The sequence below is a fragment of the Amphiura filiformis genome, chromosome 3, assembly GCF_039555335.1.
Source record: "Amphiura filiformis chromosome 3, Afil_fr2py, whole genome shotgun sequence".
In the NCBI taxonomy this organism is placed as follows: domain Eukaryota; kingdom Metazoa; phylum Echinodermata; class Ophiuroidea; order Amphilepidida; family Amphiuridae; genus Amphiura; species Amphiura filiformis.
This window is the reverse complement of record NC_092630.1, coordinates 43,794,898-43,814,797: the sequence shown is the minus strand read 5'-3', so window position 1 is coordinate 43,814,797 and position 19,900 is coordinate 43,794,898. Positions and strand designations below refer to the sequence as shown.

The 19,900-nt window shown below is 37.0% G+C and overlaps 1 protein-coding gene across 3 annotated transcripts in view; it reads left to right on the top strand.

The window, feature by feature from the left end:
• Positions 1–19,900, top strand: part of LOC140148577 (A-type potassium channel modulatory protein KCNIP1-like) — a 548,406-nt gene that overhangs the window by 303,703 nt on the left and 224,803 nt on the right. Inside the window, exon 1 of one of the 3 annotated variants that reach the window (XM_072170585.1) lies at positions 10,192–10,372. The exons of 1 other annotated variant lie outside the window; for it this stretch is intronic. In XM_072170585.1, coding sequence (XP_072026686.1) covers positions 10,207–10,372 — 166 coding nt within the window. In that variant the 5' untranslated portion in view covers positions 10,192–10,206. Of the gene's footprint in view, positions 1–10,191; positions 10,373–15,030; positions 15,218–19,900 lie in introns of those variants that run through there. One more of the 3 variants, XM_072170584.1, reaches the window with a different exon arrangement.

Sequence of the window (19,900 nt, the reverse complement as noted above, 5' to 3'; positions counted from 1 at the left end):
TGCAATGAAAACAACAAAAAATGAATGTTGAAAACTAATTCTTTGTGCTGTATTTTAAAAGCGATTTGAGCAGCAAATGACTCGAGATTTCTTCTTTATGTTGTTTGTTTCTATTAGTACCCTGTGGTTCCCTAGTTTGAATTTGAATGTATTTGCATTTAAAAATGGTGTCAGACATTTTCATTCTCATACAGGTTATTACATAATTTATTCATCTCTGATAATCATGCCAGCTGCTCAGTGTTGAATATAAAATGTTCCCAGGATTCGGAGGTATATTTTTATAGGAATGTTTATGCAGTGGTTTGCTATCACATGGCATGAGCTGTTACACTGAGACATCATCTTTAGGGACCTGTCTGAAAATAAGTCAAGTGCAATACTGCCCTCTGTTGATATCACTTCAATGTACACAATTGGATCAAAGTATTTTGGCTACACCATTCTTGGCAAAGGGGTGATTTAAATATATACATACAAATTTATAATATTTAAGTAAGGATACAGAGGATCATACTGATATCATTTAACATACAAAACAAAGTAAACCTATAAAATTTGAGACATTCATGTACATATTTAAGAAATGTGAAATGAAGGATCATAATTACGTATTATCTTGAGTTTGAAATCTATGGGCCCTCAATAATTTTCACAGGCCCAAACTCATAATGTTACATTGGTCCACATTTTGTGACACTTTGTAAGACTTGCCTTGTAAATCCAGAACAGGTAATGCCATTGATTGATGTTATTAGATCAGTATTGAGTTCATCTGGCTGATTTTGGGGATAAATTTCATCAAGTCAGCAAGCCTGCAGGGTAGTATGTAATACAAGTGGGCCCGCAATGATTTTCACAGGCTTTTGGCCCACCTTGTTTGGAACACTGGCTAAGGCGATGGAAACAAAGTTTTATGGCTGGGTGGATATACTTTTCAAGTAGGTTGTCGATCTGGCTTTTTTTCTGGAGGCTGCAATGATCATAAAATATCACAGAAAGCTTAAAAAGTCTTGAACAAATTTGATTATTTTTTGCTAGCATATTTTCTTAGGCAAAAAAAAAATGCTGATTTTACAGGATTTTAGCAAATTTATACAAAAAGTGTTTGCAAAATGCAATATCTGGATCGGTTGGGCTCATAAAACAGGTTGGTTTTTTTGGTCGCCTTAGGGGATTTTGTACATTAAGTTACAGTGCTAATTTGTAATGGATTTTTAAAGATCACAAATATAATTATTGCAATTGTCCAGCTTCTTTAAACATACAGTTTGAAATCCTGTTGAAAATGTGATTTTCAACAGGATTTCAAACTGTATGTTTAAAGAATAAAGTGGCTGGTGCTGATCATCATAATGATAAGAAAAGAAATTTGAACAAACCAAGTAAGCCTGTAGGTAAACATCATGACATTGGCTATGAAGTGGAAAAAATGCATTATTTTCTTTCTTTTTTGCGCTCTATAGTAAAGTTCCACAAATGGCAAGAGTGGGCTTTTCAATTTTGAGGCAGAATTAAGAGGGGTTATGCAAATGTGCAGTCTAAATTACACCTGTATTTGTCACTATGAGGAAAACTTGTTGTCTTGTTATACTATTATATGGTTCGTTGTCTATGTGGGTGGTTAATATATAGGTTTTGATATCCAAAATAACCGAGAAGTGTCTAATTTAACAGTCTGAGTCTGAACAGTTGTGCTTGGTCCCAGCAGGCTGACAAAGCGAGACCATACATGGCACACTTTTAATCCATATTGACCTACGCAATGGAAATCTAGTTCCGGATCTGATTCATTATGTGTAAATGTGCAGAGTATACACATGAATATGGCGTGGCACATCTAAGTAACAGTTTGGTTAAAGGGAGTATCAGTGACTGGCAAAGCCAGACCATCTTAAAATTAATCAAAAGTCAAATTTTTGCATTCTCATAACAAGCATAGGATGTGCTAATATGAAGCAAACCAGGGCCGTAGCAAGCGGGGCGGCCGGGGATGCCATGGCCGCCCCACTTTTTGAGAAATTTGTTATGTTTTTCTTTATATCTTTATTTCAATTTGGGCATATATTTGTATTTTGGCCACTCCACATTTATGATGGCCGCCCCACATTTTTTTAACCTTGCTACGCCCCTGAAGCAAACACACGGCAAAGGTGAAAAGAACCTGATAAACAATGATAAAGACAATATGTGACATCAAAATGAAAGTGGAATAACCGTATGTCCGTAATTTTATTATTTTGTGAGTGGTTCTGTCCAATTCAGTCAATAACCTTTTTTTATAGATTTGTGGTGTTGGGTACAGGATGGTATTATCACAATTACAGCCAATATTATAGATTTGTTGTGTGATGGTGATTTTTGTTGTTAATATTGTTAAATCATTGATTATTTTATATTGTTATTGTTAGAGTATGTGTTTGAACAACAAGCATGTTTTTATATTAATTAACTCTTGCAATTGTGAAAAAAATGATCAAGGGATTTGCAAAGGTTGATTGCCACCAAACCACAGTTTTCCCCCATACTTTACCTATCACAGAAATGAGTAAGTTGGGAACTGTATTTTCATGTCAATATAGAGAGAAATCTAGACTTGGCATTTTCTCATACCCAGACACAACAAATTCATTGTGTGCACAGTGGCATGCAGCAAAAACACAACAAGCTGGGCTTTGCCCATCCCCACACTTTCCTGCAGTCAAAACAACAAAATTGAAAATGTTTAACTTTTTAGGCCAAAATGCCATATTTTAGGTAACCTATGACAATTTTAAGCAAATTCATAAACCATGCTGAAAATAAGTACAACTCTAAACTTTTGCAAAGAATAGTGTCTCTGCATGTCCCTGTAAAGTCCCTGCTTTGGAATCATAATTTCAGTTTCGTATGTATGATTTTTAGAGCAATGTTGTTGGCATATTTCCATAATTGAAAATGATTATTGAATGAAGATGTATCAGTATTTTGATTATCTTGCCCGAGTCAATCAGCGTGTTTCTACTGAGCAAATGGTTGTGAGTGAATTCGGGGTGGTGCGAGGAATATGCAGAAACAGCCCCAGCAGAAACAGATCGGGTGATGGTGAATGCGCGATAATGTGAGTGAATCCGTCAACCAAGCATTGAGGTGGTGAATATGTGGTAATGATCGCAGTATAAACAGTTCAGGTGACGATTTTGCAGGTGACACCGGAAGTTAGTCTACTGCAATACAGTGTGAGCATTCAAAGTTTGACGTTGAAGGTCATGAAAACTTTTTTCTGGACTTCCGCCCTCTCAACTAAATATGTGGGTAGTAAATTGTTACCCTGCATTTACAACGCAGTAGAAACGACTTGATAAAGGGGAGAGGATTAAAATGCGGGTGAAGGTGAAAGCACGCTAATGTGATGCGCTCAGTTTCAACATGCTGAATGAGCCAAGATAACCCATAAAGTTGGCTAAATATGCCAACTTATTTCCAATGGGGTCCAAAAATGAAAAGGTGCCTGCAAAAAGGTGATGAAAACAGAGCCACAAAAAAGAGGACAAAACAAAAGTGAAATATTAAGTAACATATCCTGGTTCATTGAGGTTGTAGATAAATGAGTTTTGAAATGGGATTGAAGGAGTTCTTGTTGGCAATAGAGCTGATGTGAATATAGGTAAAGAATTCCAGTCAACAGTACCCTGATAAAACATGTAAAAGAAGGAGTTGGATTGCATCTTACTGTGTTTAACTTGCAGCCTTTCCTTGAGAGTGGAGATAGTTACGTTCATTGCAATTTTCTATTTCTTGCCGCTGATGAAAAATGAGGCCACAAATGTTATGATGAGTGCAGTAGGTCACGCTTGTGCTGTCGGAAACAAACAAAGTCTGTTGCAATTTGATGCCATGGTTTGTTTGTGATGGGGTTTATTTGCAGCCTACTGTGTTAACTCGCAGCCTCTCTTTGAGAGTGGAGATAGTAACGTTGATTGCAATTTTCTTTATCTCGCCGTTGCAGGAAATTGAAGTCATAAGATTTATTATGAGTGCAGTAGGTCATGTATGTGATGTGTGACACAACTGATATCTATCATGATGTCAATGATGTGTTTTCTAATTGTATATTTTGTATGTTTATTTGTATCCTCCTGATCCTACTGTAGGCACGTCCACATGAAGAGCTTTTTGCTTAAGCAACACTGTTCTCAAGCAAAAACTTGGGGAAATCTGCCATGTGAACACTCCCTAGCATTCCAGTCCCTAAGTTTGCCCTCAAATTTATCCCCAAGAAATTTAGGGGATATCCTAATTTCCCCTAGTGATATGCCAGCATGATGCTCGAGTGCTACTGCCGTGTGAACGATACATTTTGCAATTCTCGACCATGCTGAGTCATGTGGACACACAATTGTGTATTGACTTAGGAATTGCAATACTCAAGCGCGACGATCCTTGAAAATTCTACAACCGTCTGAACGCGATTTGTGTTACATCAACTCCAAACCTCTTCCTAGAGAGTGGAGACTGTTACCTTAATCACAATTACAGAGTTGTTACTCTGTTGCATAATGTCATGAACCTATTATATATAATTTAGTATAATACATCAATATAAACATTGTTACATAAAAACAGGTGCACATTTTTACATGACTGCAAACAGCTGGTGTTTGAATATCTATTTGTTAATAACACAGCGCAGGTAATAGATATTAATGGTTCCTCAAAATGTGAATTTTTTTCCACCTACAAATTTAGACATTTTTCTGTCTTGTCTTCTTAAGGTGTAGGAAAAGAAGTTTGATTAATCATAGACCCTGGAACATGCACATTTTAAAAGTTACATGCATGGTTGCCGAATAGACAACCCACCTTTTTTTGCCTAGAATGCTGATGGGAATTCTGACGCTACTGATCTTATGTGACATACCAACATGAATTTTCATCATCTGTAATATTGGTGTTAAAGAACTGTCCTAAAGGCCGCTACAGACTTAGAATTATAGTTTTTTAATCTATTCCCATTATATTTCCAGTAATGTTTTTAAAGTTCTAACGAATGCTTGATGATGTAAAACATGTTGCATCAAATATTCTACACCAAATAAAAAATCTGTAGGGTCCATAACAGATGAGTATGTTTGAGACTCTAGTGATTACAATGTTGATGGGTGTCAGTGGCGGATGCAGGATTTTTTTAAAAGGGGGGGCACAAACTTTGAATCATCGGTAGCGGCAGAAGTGAACGTCGCGCTTCTTGCGACGCAGAAGTGCCTGAGGGGATGTGCCCCCCCCTCAGAATTGAGAAACTTTTGCAAAATGAAGACCTAATTGAAGCTATTTGGTAGACCATTTTGGCAATATTATTGTGTAAAATTTTTATTTGAAGAAGCCGAAAATTTGCGAAATGACGGTCCAATTGAAGTCATTTGTCGACAAGCTTTCACTATTATTGTGTAAATTATTGCCTTAAACATAAAGTGTCTGGTGTCCAAAACAGAAGCGAAAAGGTTAACTTCTTTATGCATATGCAGGGGGGGGGTCTGAGGGGGTGTGCCCCCCTCAGAAGTGGGAGACCTTTGAAAAATGAAGACATAATTGAATCCATTTGGTGGCCTCATTTTGGTACTATTTTTGTGTACAATTTAATTTGAAAAAGCCGAAAATTTGTCGACAAGTTTTAAATTATTGCTTTAAACATAAACGGTCGGGTGTCCAAAACAGAAGCAAAAAAGGTTAACTTCTTTATGCATATGCAGGGATGTCTGAGGGGGATGTGCCCTCCTCAGAAGTGAGAAACTTTTGTAAAATGAAGACCTAATTGAAGCCATTTGGTGGACCATTTTGGCACTATTATTGTGTAAAGTTTTAATTTGTAAAAGCCGACAATTTGTGAAAGGACGGCCCAATTGAAGTCATTCGTCGACAACCTTTCACTATTAATGTGTAAATTATTGCTTTAAACATAAAGGGTCTGGTGTCCAAAGCGGAAGTGACAATGGCAACTTCTTTATGCATACGCAGAGCGGGGATGTTCCCTCCTGAGAAGTTGGAAAATTTTGAAAAATGAAGGCCCAATGGAAACCATTAGGTGAAACATTTTTAATACTATTATTTGAAGTCATTCGTCGAAAAATTTTCACTATTGTGTCAATTATTGCTTGAAACACAAAGGGCCTGGTGTCCAAAGCAGAAGTGAAAATGGCAACTTCTTAATGCATACGCAGGGGGGTGTCTGAGGAGGGATGTCCCCCGAGAAGTTAGAAAATGTGTGAAAATGAAGGCACAATAAAAACCACTCGTAGACCTTTATTCACCATTATTATTACTGTAGGTCTAATCATATTGCTTTAAAAACATGTTAAAACATAAAGTGTACGGATGTCCAAAACAGAAGTGAAAACGGTCACCTGTTTATCTCCCCTCAGAAGTTGGAAAATTTGGTAAAATGAAGGTCCCACTTAAGTCATTTGGTGCATAATTTTTGCACTTTTATCATTGCTTAAAACAAAAAAAGACCCCGTCCCCGAACTCAATTGGCAAAATTTTAAATATTAGGCCTACACTTGTCTCGGGACTGGCCCTGACAGACACTTAATTAAGCCTAGCATGCACGGATGGTGTTGAAGTCAGCATTGAGTCCGTCGTAATACTGATGTTGGGGATAAAATGTGACGGGCCCTGCGTATCGGTGGGCCCACAGTAATTTCACAGGCTTTTGGGCAAAGGACCCGCCTTCAAGCAATACCTAAATTAATCACAGATTAGTATAGGCTTGGGCCCACTCAATCAATACGTGCAAATATTTTTTCCCTTCTTCTCACCCGGTCTTCTCCATTTTCTCTTCTTTTCTTTCTCTCATTTTCACACTTTCTCTTCTCTCCTTTCCTCATTTTCATTAGCCGCTTGAAGGCGGGGCACGGGCCAGTTGCCCTTCCACCTGGATCGCGCCTGGTCCAAAAAAAATAAGCCTATTGACTTATTTATCCATACGCGGAGGGAGGGTGCCTGAGGGAGGATGCACCCCCTCAGAAAAAATTAAAAATAAAGGCCGAATTGAAGCCAATTCATGGACCATGAAAGGGGACACAAAAGCAAAACAGGGGGTTTTATTTTTTTTTCCTACAAAATTGTAAAAAAAAAAAAAAAATTAGGACCCTCGAAAAGGGGGGGGCACGGGCCCGGTGTGCCCATGCCTGGATCCGCGCCTGATGGGTGTCATCTAAGCATAAAATAGTGACATGCAAAATATGGATTTTGGGAGCTCTGATAGTATTTCTCTGAAATTACAATAGTGTGACTAAATAATTTGTGTTTGTGTTCAGTAGACCAAAACATTGATTTTGATTTGGTACATTTGGTAATCAATAAATATGATAGCAGATTATACACTCTGAAATAATCAATACCCCACAGTGGTGGTGGTGAGGAGGGGGGTAAAACCCCCAACCAAATTAGTAGGGATAAAAATGGGAACAGCAAAGAGTAAAGTGTCATTAAAATTGGATCCCTCCACACACCCTCTTAAATTGCCTGATTGAATATTCAATCAAAAAGATTGACTTTTCAATCTGTTGTCATCAGCATTACGAATTAGGAACAAATCCCTGTCAACTTCATATTCAGTTGGATGATTTTAATTTTCAATTTTATTTTTTCAATCAAAATAAGTGATTCTCAATCTTTAAGCGCAAATTGGCAAATCTTTTCCGATTGAATTTTCAGTAGAAAGGATTGAATTTCATTGTTTTTCAATCTTTTGCCATCGCGAATTATAGGGACAAATCCTTTCCAGTTGAAAAAATATTATTCACTCTAAAAAGTTTTAAATCTCATTCCAAACATTATGCAACACATGCCATTTGGCAGTATATTGCAGAATGGTCGACTGCAGATCCGTTGGATAACGCTTTTTCAATGGGAAATGAACTTTGCTGCTTGGATGATGTTACGATGAGGTTAGCATTTATTCCATATTGAAAAGCGTGTTCCGACGGATCTGCACTCGACTGGCCTCCATTGGGAATAACACATGATTGAATAGTGAAATCAGTCTACAAAAAAAGAGTAAGAATCAAACCAAAAAAACAGTTCAATCTATTTTTCAATCTATTTTGATTGATTCCTATCATCAATCATTAAAATATTGAAATAATAATAATAATAAACAGGCACTTTTTGATCGGCAAATTTAAGAGAGCAAAAACACACTAAAAGGATGGCTATGCAGCTGTTGCCCCATGTTCAAATGAAACTTCACAGAGACACGTACATCCATTTTCTTAAAGACCTATTCACTCAGTGATTTGCTCATTCAGAGGATTGTGAAAATCATCAAAATTCAGATTTTGGCACCTTTGTTAGTGTTATACGTGTGCTATAGACGAATCCAATTTCATGCATTCCTACACCTCAATGGCAGCCATAGCCGTGACGGGGACCCAGCTATCTCACCTAAAATGTGAAATGATGCGGCCTTGAAGGGTATTTCAAACTGCATTCTATCACCCGTGTTACACGTAGACAAAAGAATGATGACAGTGTACAACACAAAAGAATCTAACATCAAATTTTAAGCGGCTTTAATCCACCCAATTGGGCAGTCACGACACCAGTTTGGTGCTGCGGGGACCCAATAAATGGCCGACCAAATCCTGACCATGACTTGGCTCGTTGGAGTCGTCTATAGGACAGTTTACATGAATCTGTAATTTCTATGTAGAGAAATTAGCTACACATATTTGAATGGGGCATCAACTTTGTCAATACTGCTGTTTTTGCCTTGGTTTTTTTTGTGCCAAATTTTTCATTTCAAAAATACCTAATAACAATTTTAATGACTTATCCTTCACTTTTATGCACAATTTTTATTTTCTATGATTTTGCTGGGATCAATGTATAGGCCTTTAAATGATATCTTCAATTCTGATGATCGGTGAAGTAAAAAATGTTAAACTTGTGCAGAATCATTTTAAACTATCCCCACAGGTTAGCTGAATGAGGTGTGATTTTTCTATTGTGGTAGTGACACGGTCGATTAACCACCCACGCTATTTCCTACTGTTTATCAATGTACTGTTTTTGTCTTTTTGTATGAATTTAACACTGTGTTGTACTCAGTATAATAGTGTGTCTCAAAAAAAGTTCTGGGCAATTTTTTGTTTGTTTTTAGGTAAGAAATATTTAATTATAATTTAATTATTCAAAATAATTACATAGTCACTGCTTGAGTGCTTCAGCTATATAGTAAGCCATTGAATTTCAAACTATTGGTCTGATGAAGGGGGTACAAAAAAGAGCTGGTTCAGCATAATAGAGATACAAAATAAATGATATATTTACACTGAAATTGCCATGCAAAAGGCAATTTTTTTTAAATGGATTACCTTTGGGTCCTTGGCATGTTTGCTCTTATATTAGTTGCCTTTAACCTCCCCCCAATAACACCACCACCTTAATGGTGTCCATGGGTGTGAAAGAGCATCACGATAAGCTATGTCATGATTAATACAGCTGGTTTGTTGTTAACAGGCCTGTAGCCAGGATATATTTTGGGGATGCTGGGGGCTAAAAGTGGATCTTTTGTAATTATTCCATTAAAAAGGGCTGATTTTCATTGTTTTTACAGAAAAAAGGGGATGTTTTTCCGGATTAGGATTTGATAAATGTTTGTGCATTGTTATGGGAAAAACTATAATATGAAATCATCCAATAACAATCATATGTCCAACCTTGAAGATCACACGTGTCTAGTATAGCACATGTAGCGAATCACACAAAAAAATCTGTTTTATAGTATATGCAAATGAAAATAAAAACTTATCTGATTTTAACACCGAGCTGCATAGATGAACACTGCATTATTTTGGTCATCCATGCATATTTACAATTGCTGGTTATTTTGTATTCCCGGTAATCAAAGACCGAGTTTATTACTTTATTACCAGTCCTCTTTCACGGAATGAAGATCAGCGCAATATTATTTAATATATCATATATCCGGACAATTTGTGGCATCATGGGAGATATAGCACATGCTTAATAATTAGCACTTCATGTTTGGTCCATACAGAGATGGTTAAAACGTGAATCCATTAGGAAGAAGTTGAAACCACTTATGTGTAAGGATATGATTCAAATTGCTAACTGTCAGCGCTTCAGGAAGTAGCAACAGGAAAGGACGCAACGGTTATATAAACTATAAAAGTGTCGTTATTTGCAATAAGATTTTCTAAAATGGCATTTGCAGCGAGCAGTATGCAGAGTAGTAGTTCACTGAAACAAGTTCGGTCACCAGCGAGTCGTAATCGAGCTCGTCGTCAGTCCGTGTTTTACCTTCAGAGGTCTAAGAGTTCATGTGTTCGGTGGATCCAGCGGACTTGGAGGCATTTAACAGTAACACGTGAGTATGTGTGGACAGGGCTGTAGCAAGCGGGGCCAGGGATGTCATGGCCACCCCACTTTTTGAGAAATTCGTTATGTTTTTCTTTTATATCTCTATTTCAATTTGGGCATATATTTGTAATTTGGCCGCCCACATTTGTGATGGCCGCCCCACATTTTTCAACCTTGCTACGGCCCTGTGTGTGGATAAGAATCATGTGAAAAGTTTTGTTTTTTGTAATAATAAACCAATGGCGTAGTGACATAGGGGCACGGGGGCAATGTACCCCCAATCGATCTGAAAATTTAGAAATTCCCATAGGAAAATGGCTGAAAAATGACTTGTGTCCCCCAATCAGACCCGGCACCCCCCAATCATGGTCGGTGCCCCCAATATGATGACCCATGCTACGCCACTGTGATAAACGTATTACATGTTCGTAAATATTACTTGCCTTGGTGAACAATGGCAGAGTGAAAGAACTTGTGTGACTCAAAGAAATATGAATTAGGGTTCTTCTTGCTTGGACTCATATTGTGATATGCTATTGCTTATAAAAATAAAAGCAAACTGCTTGTTGATTATGAAAGTATTGGGGCAATTAGAAAATGGACATAGTGGCACCATATGCAGTGGCACAACAGTAAAGGTGTGGATCCGGGCATGGGTCCAAACACCATGGTATTGATGTGTTGAACACCAGAACAAGGATCTTTACCTTCTGTGCCACCACACCCAGGTGCAACGGGGAGCTGTTAGAACATATTAGAATCTAAGGTGCTGCAAGGACTTGCGATATATGCATGGTTGCTATTCTTGTTATTCTGATGGATTTTAGTTGCGGTGCAATATAGTGTGCTATAGACGAATCCAATTTCACACATTCCTACACCTCAATGGCAGCCAAAGCTGGGTCCCCATCGGCTCAATCTCACCTAAAATGTGAAATGATGCGGGCTTGGAGGGTATTTTAAACTGCATTCTATCACCCTTGTTACACTTAAACAAAAGAATGATGACAGTGTACAACACAAAAGAATCTAACATCGATTTTTAAGCGGCTTTAAACCACCCAATTGGGCAGTCACAACACCAGTTTGGTGTTGCAGGGACCCAATAATGTCTGACCAAATCCTGACCATGACTTGGCTCATTGGATTCGTCTATAGTCTGTATACCTTCCTCAAGTCAGTAATTTAGATATTGTTTTTTATTGTATCTCTAAATGTAACAATGAGAAGTATATAAAAGTAAACATTTTCAGAAAGGAAATAATGCAAGGAATCCAACTAGCATAACAGAATCTGGCAAAAATTAACAATGTTTGAGAAAATATCAAAATTTGATTTTACTTTACTGATTCAAGGAAGGTATACTGACTATAGTATTAGTACACACTTAAAACTACGGGGGCAAAAAATGACCCAAACGGGGTCATTTTTGACCCCAGCATAGTTATCAACTAAACACCATACCACTAACGGGGTCATTTTGACCCCATTGGTCGGGTCATTGCAATGACTACGTATTTGGGTCAAATAGTAACCCCATTGGGGTCAAAATATTACCACATTTCGGGTCAAATGAAATGACCCTTCAAAAGGGTTGCCTTATTGGGTTACTTAATGACCTCATTTCGGGTTCAAATGAAATGACCCATTTGAAAGGGTTGTTTTATAGGGTTACTCAATAACCACATTTAGGGGTTGTTTGGATTTTTTAGTAGGCCTATGGTCATGCTGGTCCCACCAGGACATAAGTGTGTTTCTGCACAGAGAAAGCATTACATAAACAGCAAACTGCAAAATGCATCTGTGTATCACACTCACACACAGTCAGTCATCGCCACGACAGTTCACGTATTATAAGCTTACATGATATAAGCTTAACAACTGCAGCCAAGACACCAGCCACGACAGCATGAAATTGGAATGAATCTGCGTGCATAGACAAGGGTCTATGCATCCTTGCAGTCTCACTTTTCAACTAACTTTTCATATTCCATCATGCAGACAAGCACACACGACAATCCGCTGAGCTGCACAATCAGAACAAATATGGCGCTGATGTGACCACGTGAGCCGATGCACACCGTGTGTGCAAATAGTACCGAAATGCAAGTCATTATAAAGTTGACAAATTGGGTAACCGGTCAAAAATGAGTTTTATTTATTAATCAACAAACATTAATTGCAGCTCATGTTTAAACTCATTTATGAATTGAGATTTTCAAAGCGGAAGATTGAAACTGATATCAATGCGACGGTATTGGCAAAATGACCACTAAGTTTTTGACCACGTTCGTGCGTGGCTAAAATGACCTCGTGAATGTGGTCAAATTAAAACAGTACAACCCCTTGAAGGGTCAAAACAACCCCAAACGTGGTCAATTCAAAATGACCACGGAAAATATAACCCCGTAGTTTTTAGTGTGTACTAGCATTTGTAAAATACAAATTAATTACTTTTGTTTATTTACTTAGCTCTAGTCTTGCTGAACATTTACTGCTTGAATAAGTGTTTTTATCCATTAGTGTGATGAAAGTAAATGGCTTACTTATTTAGGGCAATGTTATACATTTGGTTTACTTTGAACAGAAATTTGCTTGTATTGAATGTCAGCTATATGAAAATGAACTGGAGAATGGAGATCTTGATACTTTATAATGAAAGCAAGGAGAAATATATAAAAAAGGGTAAACAAAAAGAATAATGGAGGAAGAAAAAAGTGAATATTGGGAAAGAAAAATTAAAAACATCAGAATTGTGAAAACAAGAAAGGAACTTGTCTATTACAATTTGTTTCAAGCATCAGATTTTAGTTGTTGATGGGGAGATAGCATCAAAACATGTGTTTGAATATATAAATATAAACTCTTGTTTTATGCAAAATTCTATGCGTGTTTACAGGCCTATCACAATTCCTCATCATTTTCAATATTTATGCTTATGCAGTAGTAGTTTATGGATCATTTTATTATAATTTTGTCTCCATGGTAGAAATTATGATCATTTTATGATGTTGTCTTCATGCGCATGGTCATGGTGAATTTGTTTTAATTTCTGTTATATTTGGGTTTACGCATCATTATCTCCGTATGGTTGTGGCCTGAATTTGTTGTAGATGTATATTGGATGGTATAACAACTGAATGAAGTGTGTGACATACTTGCCACATGGAAACTGTTGCCAATAGGACTACCGGAGAAGGATAATATACACAGGATAGCATGCGTGTCGGATTGAATTGCGGGCATCATATCTAAGGCAACCCGTGTTCTTGGGACTACTTGATATTTTATGAGATTTCATCTAAAATAGTTATCAGCCTGCTGCTTTTTAGGGGCTCTGTCATAAACAAATGTTTATACTAATATACACAGGATAGCATACATGTTGCATTGGTAATTGCGGACATGATATCTAAGGCAACCAGTGTAATTGCGGACATCATATCTAAGGCAACCTGTGTTCTTTGGACTACTTGATATTTTATGAGATTTCTTCTAAAATAGTTGTCAGCCTGCTCCTTTTTAGGAGCTGTGTCATAAACAAATGTTTATACTAATATGCACTGGACTAGCGTACGTGTTGAATTGGTAATTGCGGACATGATATCTAAGGCAACCAGTGTAATTGCGGACATCATATCTAAGGCAACCTGTGTTCTTTGAACTACTTGATATTTTGTGTAATTTCTTCTAAACTAATTATCAGCCGAGAGTCTGTGTCATAAACAAATGTTTCTATATATAGAAGCTCTACATGCTTTTATTGATTAACTTCAAACAAAAGGATTCAATGTAGCGTCCCATGCTGAGTACTATGCAACCTATTGAATAAACTGTTGACATCAATCTTTGGTGCACATATTTTATTTTTCTGTCACCTGGAACTAACTTGTGTGTGTAAGTGTAAGAGATATTGGTATGCATCTGTTGAACTGAGTAGAGCATTTGTTTGGCAATGATTTTGCAGGTCACACGCAGAGCCTCTATTCCGATTTTATGAATGATGTTGCAATGATGGAATTGGTGTATTGATATGGTGGAGCTATTAATATAATTATTTGTCTTAAATGATGTCATTTGGTATAATTATTTTCTTCAAATTTTAACACCAAATTTCAACGGTTTTATATTTTTCCCTCTGACGGATGACAGAGAGAGCCAGGTGGTCTGTACCAATTGAAAATTAATGTTTCTCATTTTACAAAAATAAAATGACACATGAATGTGATGTCATTTAATAAAATATTTTTAACCAGTTCAAAAATTCAATTAAAGTTTGACATTTTATCCAATTTATCTCTCAGGTAGACAATTTCAAAAACTCATCTATAATGTGTAAATTCTGTTAACTCCTTGCAAGGTACCAATGGAATGCTCTTATTGATCTCTGCATGCACTGAATCAGAAAGTTGTCAACTAGCTAGATACATTTTGGAATCCAGCAGACCGGCCACATAGAATGCCTGGTAATTAATGTCTGTTTCTATTACCGTTTCTGATGTAAACACAACACGATTAATTGAAAGTAAATGAAAGACATCACGAGGGCAACACCATTTCATCTTTAATTTCATTCTAATTAAATCTGTATCTAGCAATGTGCATTGAAGAATCTGTGCTAGAATCTTATTCCAGAGTAGAGGATACTTGCTAGGCCGGAGAGGATCGTAGTTTTGAACAATGGCATTCGCGGCGGCGATTAACAGTGGCATAGCACTTAGTGATCATAGTCTTGGAGGTCAGAGTAAAAAAAGACCACGACGGAAGAGTATATTGTATCTTCAAAGAGGCAGGAGGTCAGTTGTGGAATGGATGCAGCATTTCTGGACAAATGTTACAGAGTCAACTTCAGGTGAGAAAAAGAGTAACATTATAATGATACTGGTAAAAATAGTATATCTCATATAGACTTGGACAGTGCCCGCAAATTAGCTTATCTGGAACTAGCGTAGAACAGTTCCAGATGCGGTAATTTGACCGGAATGATAAAAATAATTATTTTAATAATAACTGTCAGGTGTTCAGCTGTATTCTATTACCCTCATGACCCATTATTCAAAATAATGGGTCGCAATAATGGGTCAAGCACCATAACACATTCTACTCATAGCATTATGCTTGGTTACGCGTACAATATTTTTGCGATATGCACCGTCACTACGCATACACACTCCACCTTGAAGTAAATATGAAATAAAGGGTGCAGCATTATCCTTTACACCCAAATAATGTGTCTTCGGCAGTAAAGGCATTTAAATAACATTTTTACTGCCTCCTCAGACACATTATTTGGTTGTAAAGGATAATGGATTTCCCTTTATTTCTTAAATAAAAATGGGGACCATGGAATTGACTTTCATTGGCTGAATGAAGCAATCAGGTAAATGGTAAGAATACAAGTCGTAGTATGGTTTGTACAATATTGTTGTAAGGTACCAAAAAAATCCCTGTTCTACGGCCCGACCGATCCAGAATTTGCGTTTCAAAGGATTTGTTTTTAATTTTGCTAAAACCATGTAAAATCAGTCATTTTTTTTTTTTTTTTTATTGATGTTATTTATGCTGGTATAAAATAAAAGTGGAAGAAAAGTGATTACATTATGCAAATTCCTACCAGCAAAAAATACCCTGTTTACAGGAAATGGTTTTGTAATCAGAATTGCCAAGATTGTTGCATAAAATTATTTTAATCTAAATGCTATCGCTACATTTTGAATATGTTTTTCGCTTATCTCATTTATATCACTGGTTGATCTAAATTCATGTTAAGGGATTTAGGGCAAAAATGGTGTATCTACAATAGCTGCCCTATAGGCATTTGACAATTTCTGAATTCTATATGTGTCAAACCCAGACACTTTTTGGGCAGGATCGGAAATGGAGAAATAGCCAAAAATCTGCCTGGGGGCGATTTTTTCACAATTTGGGTTTGTTGCGAATTTGTGATGTTATTAATGTTTAAAATATTGTCTGATAGTTTCAGATCAGAATATAACTAGCATCTTGCATTTCTTGAGACATTTTTCAAGGTAATTCCTACTCTCAACATTGTCAATAATATTTTTAAAGGCCGATATCTCAATTTCCAATTTTATAATTACCATAACTAAGAACTCAATATCTTAAGTATGTCCGATTTCATTGGAGAAAACGGCGTTATCTCTATTTAAGATATGTAAAAACCTGAAAATTGATAAGCTGTCCAAAAGTGTGTGGTTTCGACATGGGACACCACATATTGTATGCATAATGACACCTTACAGATCAAGCCTTGTACTAACCGATTGACAATTTGTTTTGTTCCAAGAAGTTAAGATGTTGCCATTTTATTAGTTAACCAATAATATGTCAACAGTCAAATTGGAAAAATAGAAGTCTTAATAGTTTTTATGTAACTGAAAAATCATTTAACAATCACAATAATCAATATGTAATGGGTTTTGACAACTTTAAACAAGCACTTCCGAAAGAAATGTCAATATAATATTGGAACATTTTATAGTTTTGCCACTGTCTTTTCAAACTTATTGATGCACCCCTGACATATTTTTGCTAAAAAATATTTTCATTTTTCATACAAATGCCATAGCTCTGCCTCAATTAGGCTACCCATTTGCAGAAAATATTCTAACTACAGAATTTCTGTATTTTCTCATAAGCCTATTTACAAGCTGAAATGTATGAATATCATGTAAGATACCAAAGATAGTAACATATTTTGTAAATATGAAAATTTTGAAATTAAAAAGTAAGATATTTATCATGAGGGTTTGCCAATATTTGATTAAGTGTGGTTAAGGGGTCTTCTGAAATAAGTTGTTATTAAAATGTACAATTTCAAATAATGGTGAGTGCTGTATTCATGAAATTTGATTCTCAGTGATGAAATCTTTGGAATGTAGAGCTTTTACTTTTGTCGTAAATGAGTTGAATGGTTTATGTGTCTTGATGAGATTTTAGTGACAATATGCCTGCAACAATGATACAGTGGAAGCCCGGAATGGAGAGAGGTTAATGACATTAGGTAATAGTAATATTTCTATTGGTTGACCGCCATCCCTAATTCTGTGTCAAAGTTGAAGTGTTCATATGGTGGATGAATGAACGGAAGGAAATATAGTTTGAAGAGTGCCACACTGAAATAGGAATCTGGACCTCTAATTAATTGGATATTAATGTTCTACACCATTCTTTACTCATTAGTGTAATGGCGTTGTAACAACCTAGGCGAAATGTCAACCGTGCTAGCATGGTCAACCATGGTCAACCATGGTCAAAACATGGTTGACCATGGTTAACTATGGTCAGCGATGATCAGCCATGGTGGCTTGACCATGGTCAACCATGGTCAACCATGGTTGCCATGGTCACCATGGTATACCATGGTCGACCATGCTTTAGCATGGCCGAGCATGGTCAGCCATGGTCTTCACCTCACTTGACCATGGTTGACCATGGTCACTTTTAAGTATACCATGGTCAACCATGCTTTATCATGGGTGAGCATGGTCAGCCATGTTCATCACCTCACTTGACCATGGTTGACCATGGTCACTTCAAGTATACCATGGTCAATCATGCTTTAGCATGGGTGAGCATGGTCAGCCATGGTCATCACCTCACCTGACCATGGTCACTTCAAGTATACCATGGTCAACCATGCTTTAGCATGTGTGAGCATGGTCAGCCATGGTCATCACCTCACCTGACCATGGTTGACCATGGTTACTTCAAGTATACCATGGTCAACCATGCTTTAGCATGGCTGAGCATGGTCAGCCATGGTCATCACCTCACCTGACCATGGTTGACCATGGTCACTTTTAAGTATACCATGGTCGACCATGCTTTAGCATGGCTGAGCATTGTCAGCCATGGTCATCACCTCACCTGACCATGGTTGACTCTGGGTAGTGAATGAGAAAAAGCACCCTCTGTTGTTATTAATCGTATTTAATGCGTATTTACAACGTTGTGAATAAATATTTGACACCATAGAATATAAAAACTAGTAATTTGATAAGTTAAAATAAGATTTTTAACAGAATAAATCTAAATAATATGATTATGCAGTTTATTCTGTTAAATATTTACCCCATAATTTCCCTTTCTTCTTTGATTGCTATTGTTTCTTAACCATGGTCAAACATGCAAATTTTTGACCATGGTTGACCATGGTCACTTTAGATAGACCATGGTTGACCATGGTCTCTGGCCGTGGTGCCATTTTTCAAAAACATGGTTGACCATGGTTGACCATGGTCAAAAAAATGGTTGACCATGGTCAAAAACATGGTTGACCATGGTCAAAAACATGGTTGACCATGGTCAAAAACATGGTTGACCATGGTCAAAAACATGGTTGACCATGGTCAAAACATGGTTGACCATGGTCAAAAACATGGTTGACCATGGTCAAAACATGGTTGACCATGGTCAAAACCCTGGTTGTTGAACTATGGTTGACAATGGTTCAACCATGGTCAAACATGCTAAGTTTTAACCATGGTTGACCATGGTCACTTTAGATAGACCATGGTCAAAAGGTTAACCATGGTTGACCATGGTCTCTGGCCGTGGTGCCATTTTTCAAAGCATGGTTGACCATGGTTTGACCATGGTCAAAACCCATGGTTGAACCATGGTTGACCATGGTTAACCATAGTTCAACCATGCCTTTTTCGCATAGGAAGACTCGTATTCTCATCACATCTTGAGCCTTGGTGCGATGTTCTGAGGGCTTAAGCTTAAATGCCGGTAAAAATGTGTATAATTGATATGGTATCAACTAAAAAGGTTGATGGATTGACTAACATGACAGTATGCTGCTTGATAAATGGCCAACAAGATTACTCAGAAACTGGAGATGATAGTGCAGGAATTTGGAGAAGATAGAGCAGGTTATTGGAAGTGAAATGATGCATCAGAAGAAGAAGGATGTTTTTATGAATGGATGTCTACACCCAGGATGTTTCGAAACAATGCACTTTGTACATATTACAATGGGTATATAAAAGGAACCTATGGGCATTATTATGAAGAGAAACAAACAGAACTAATGAGGCCTTCAATCTATCAATCAGCAGTGAAGGATGCCTTTGGCAAGAAAAGGATAATCTGAGTTTTCTCAATGTGGATACAATGGTTTTATCGGTGTAATATTTGCTATGCAAATGTGTACAGCAAATACTTGGTAACATTTGGTGTGGTGTGGAGAACTAAAGTGTACTTCAAATATATAGGGATCGATCAGATGGCATAGGACTTGATTGAAGAAACCAGAGCAGATCTACTTATACGGAAGAAACACATATATTACCAGATAATGTTGATGCGCAGAAAAATGATCACTATCTCACAATAATTCTGCATAAAACAGCTTAATGATGGTACTGGTTTATATATTGGCACAAATATGTTCTCAACATAAATTAGAATAAAACAATATCAATGTCGTGAGAAAGATTGTGCTCACAATCCACACATTTTTAATCACCATGGCTATACCAGCAATGGGAGACAGTGCTTTCACATC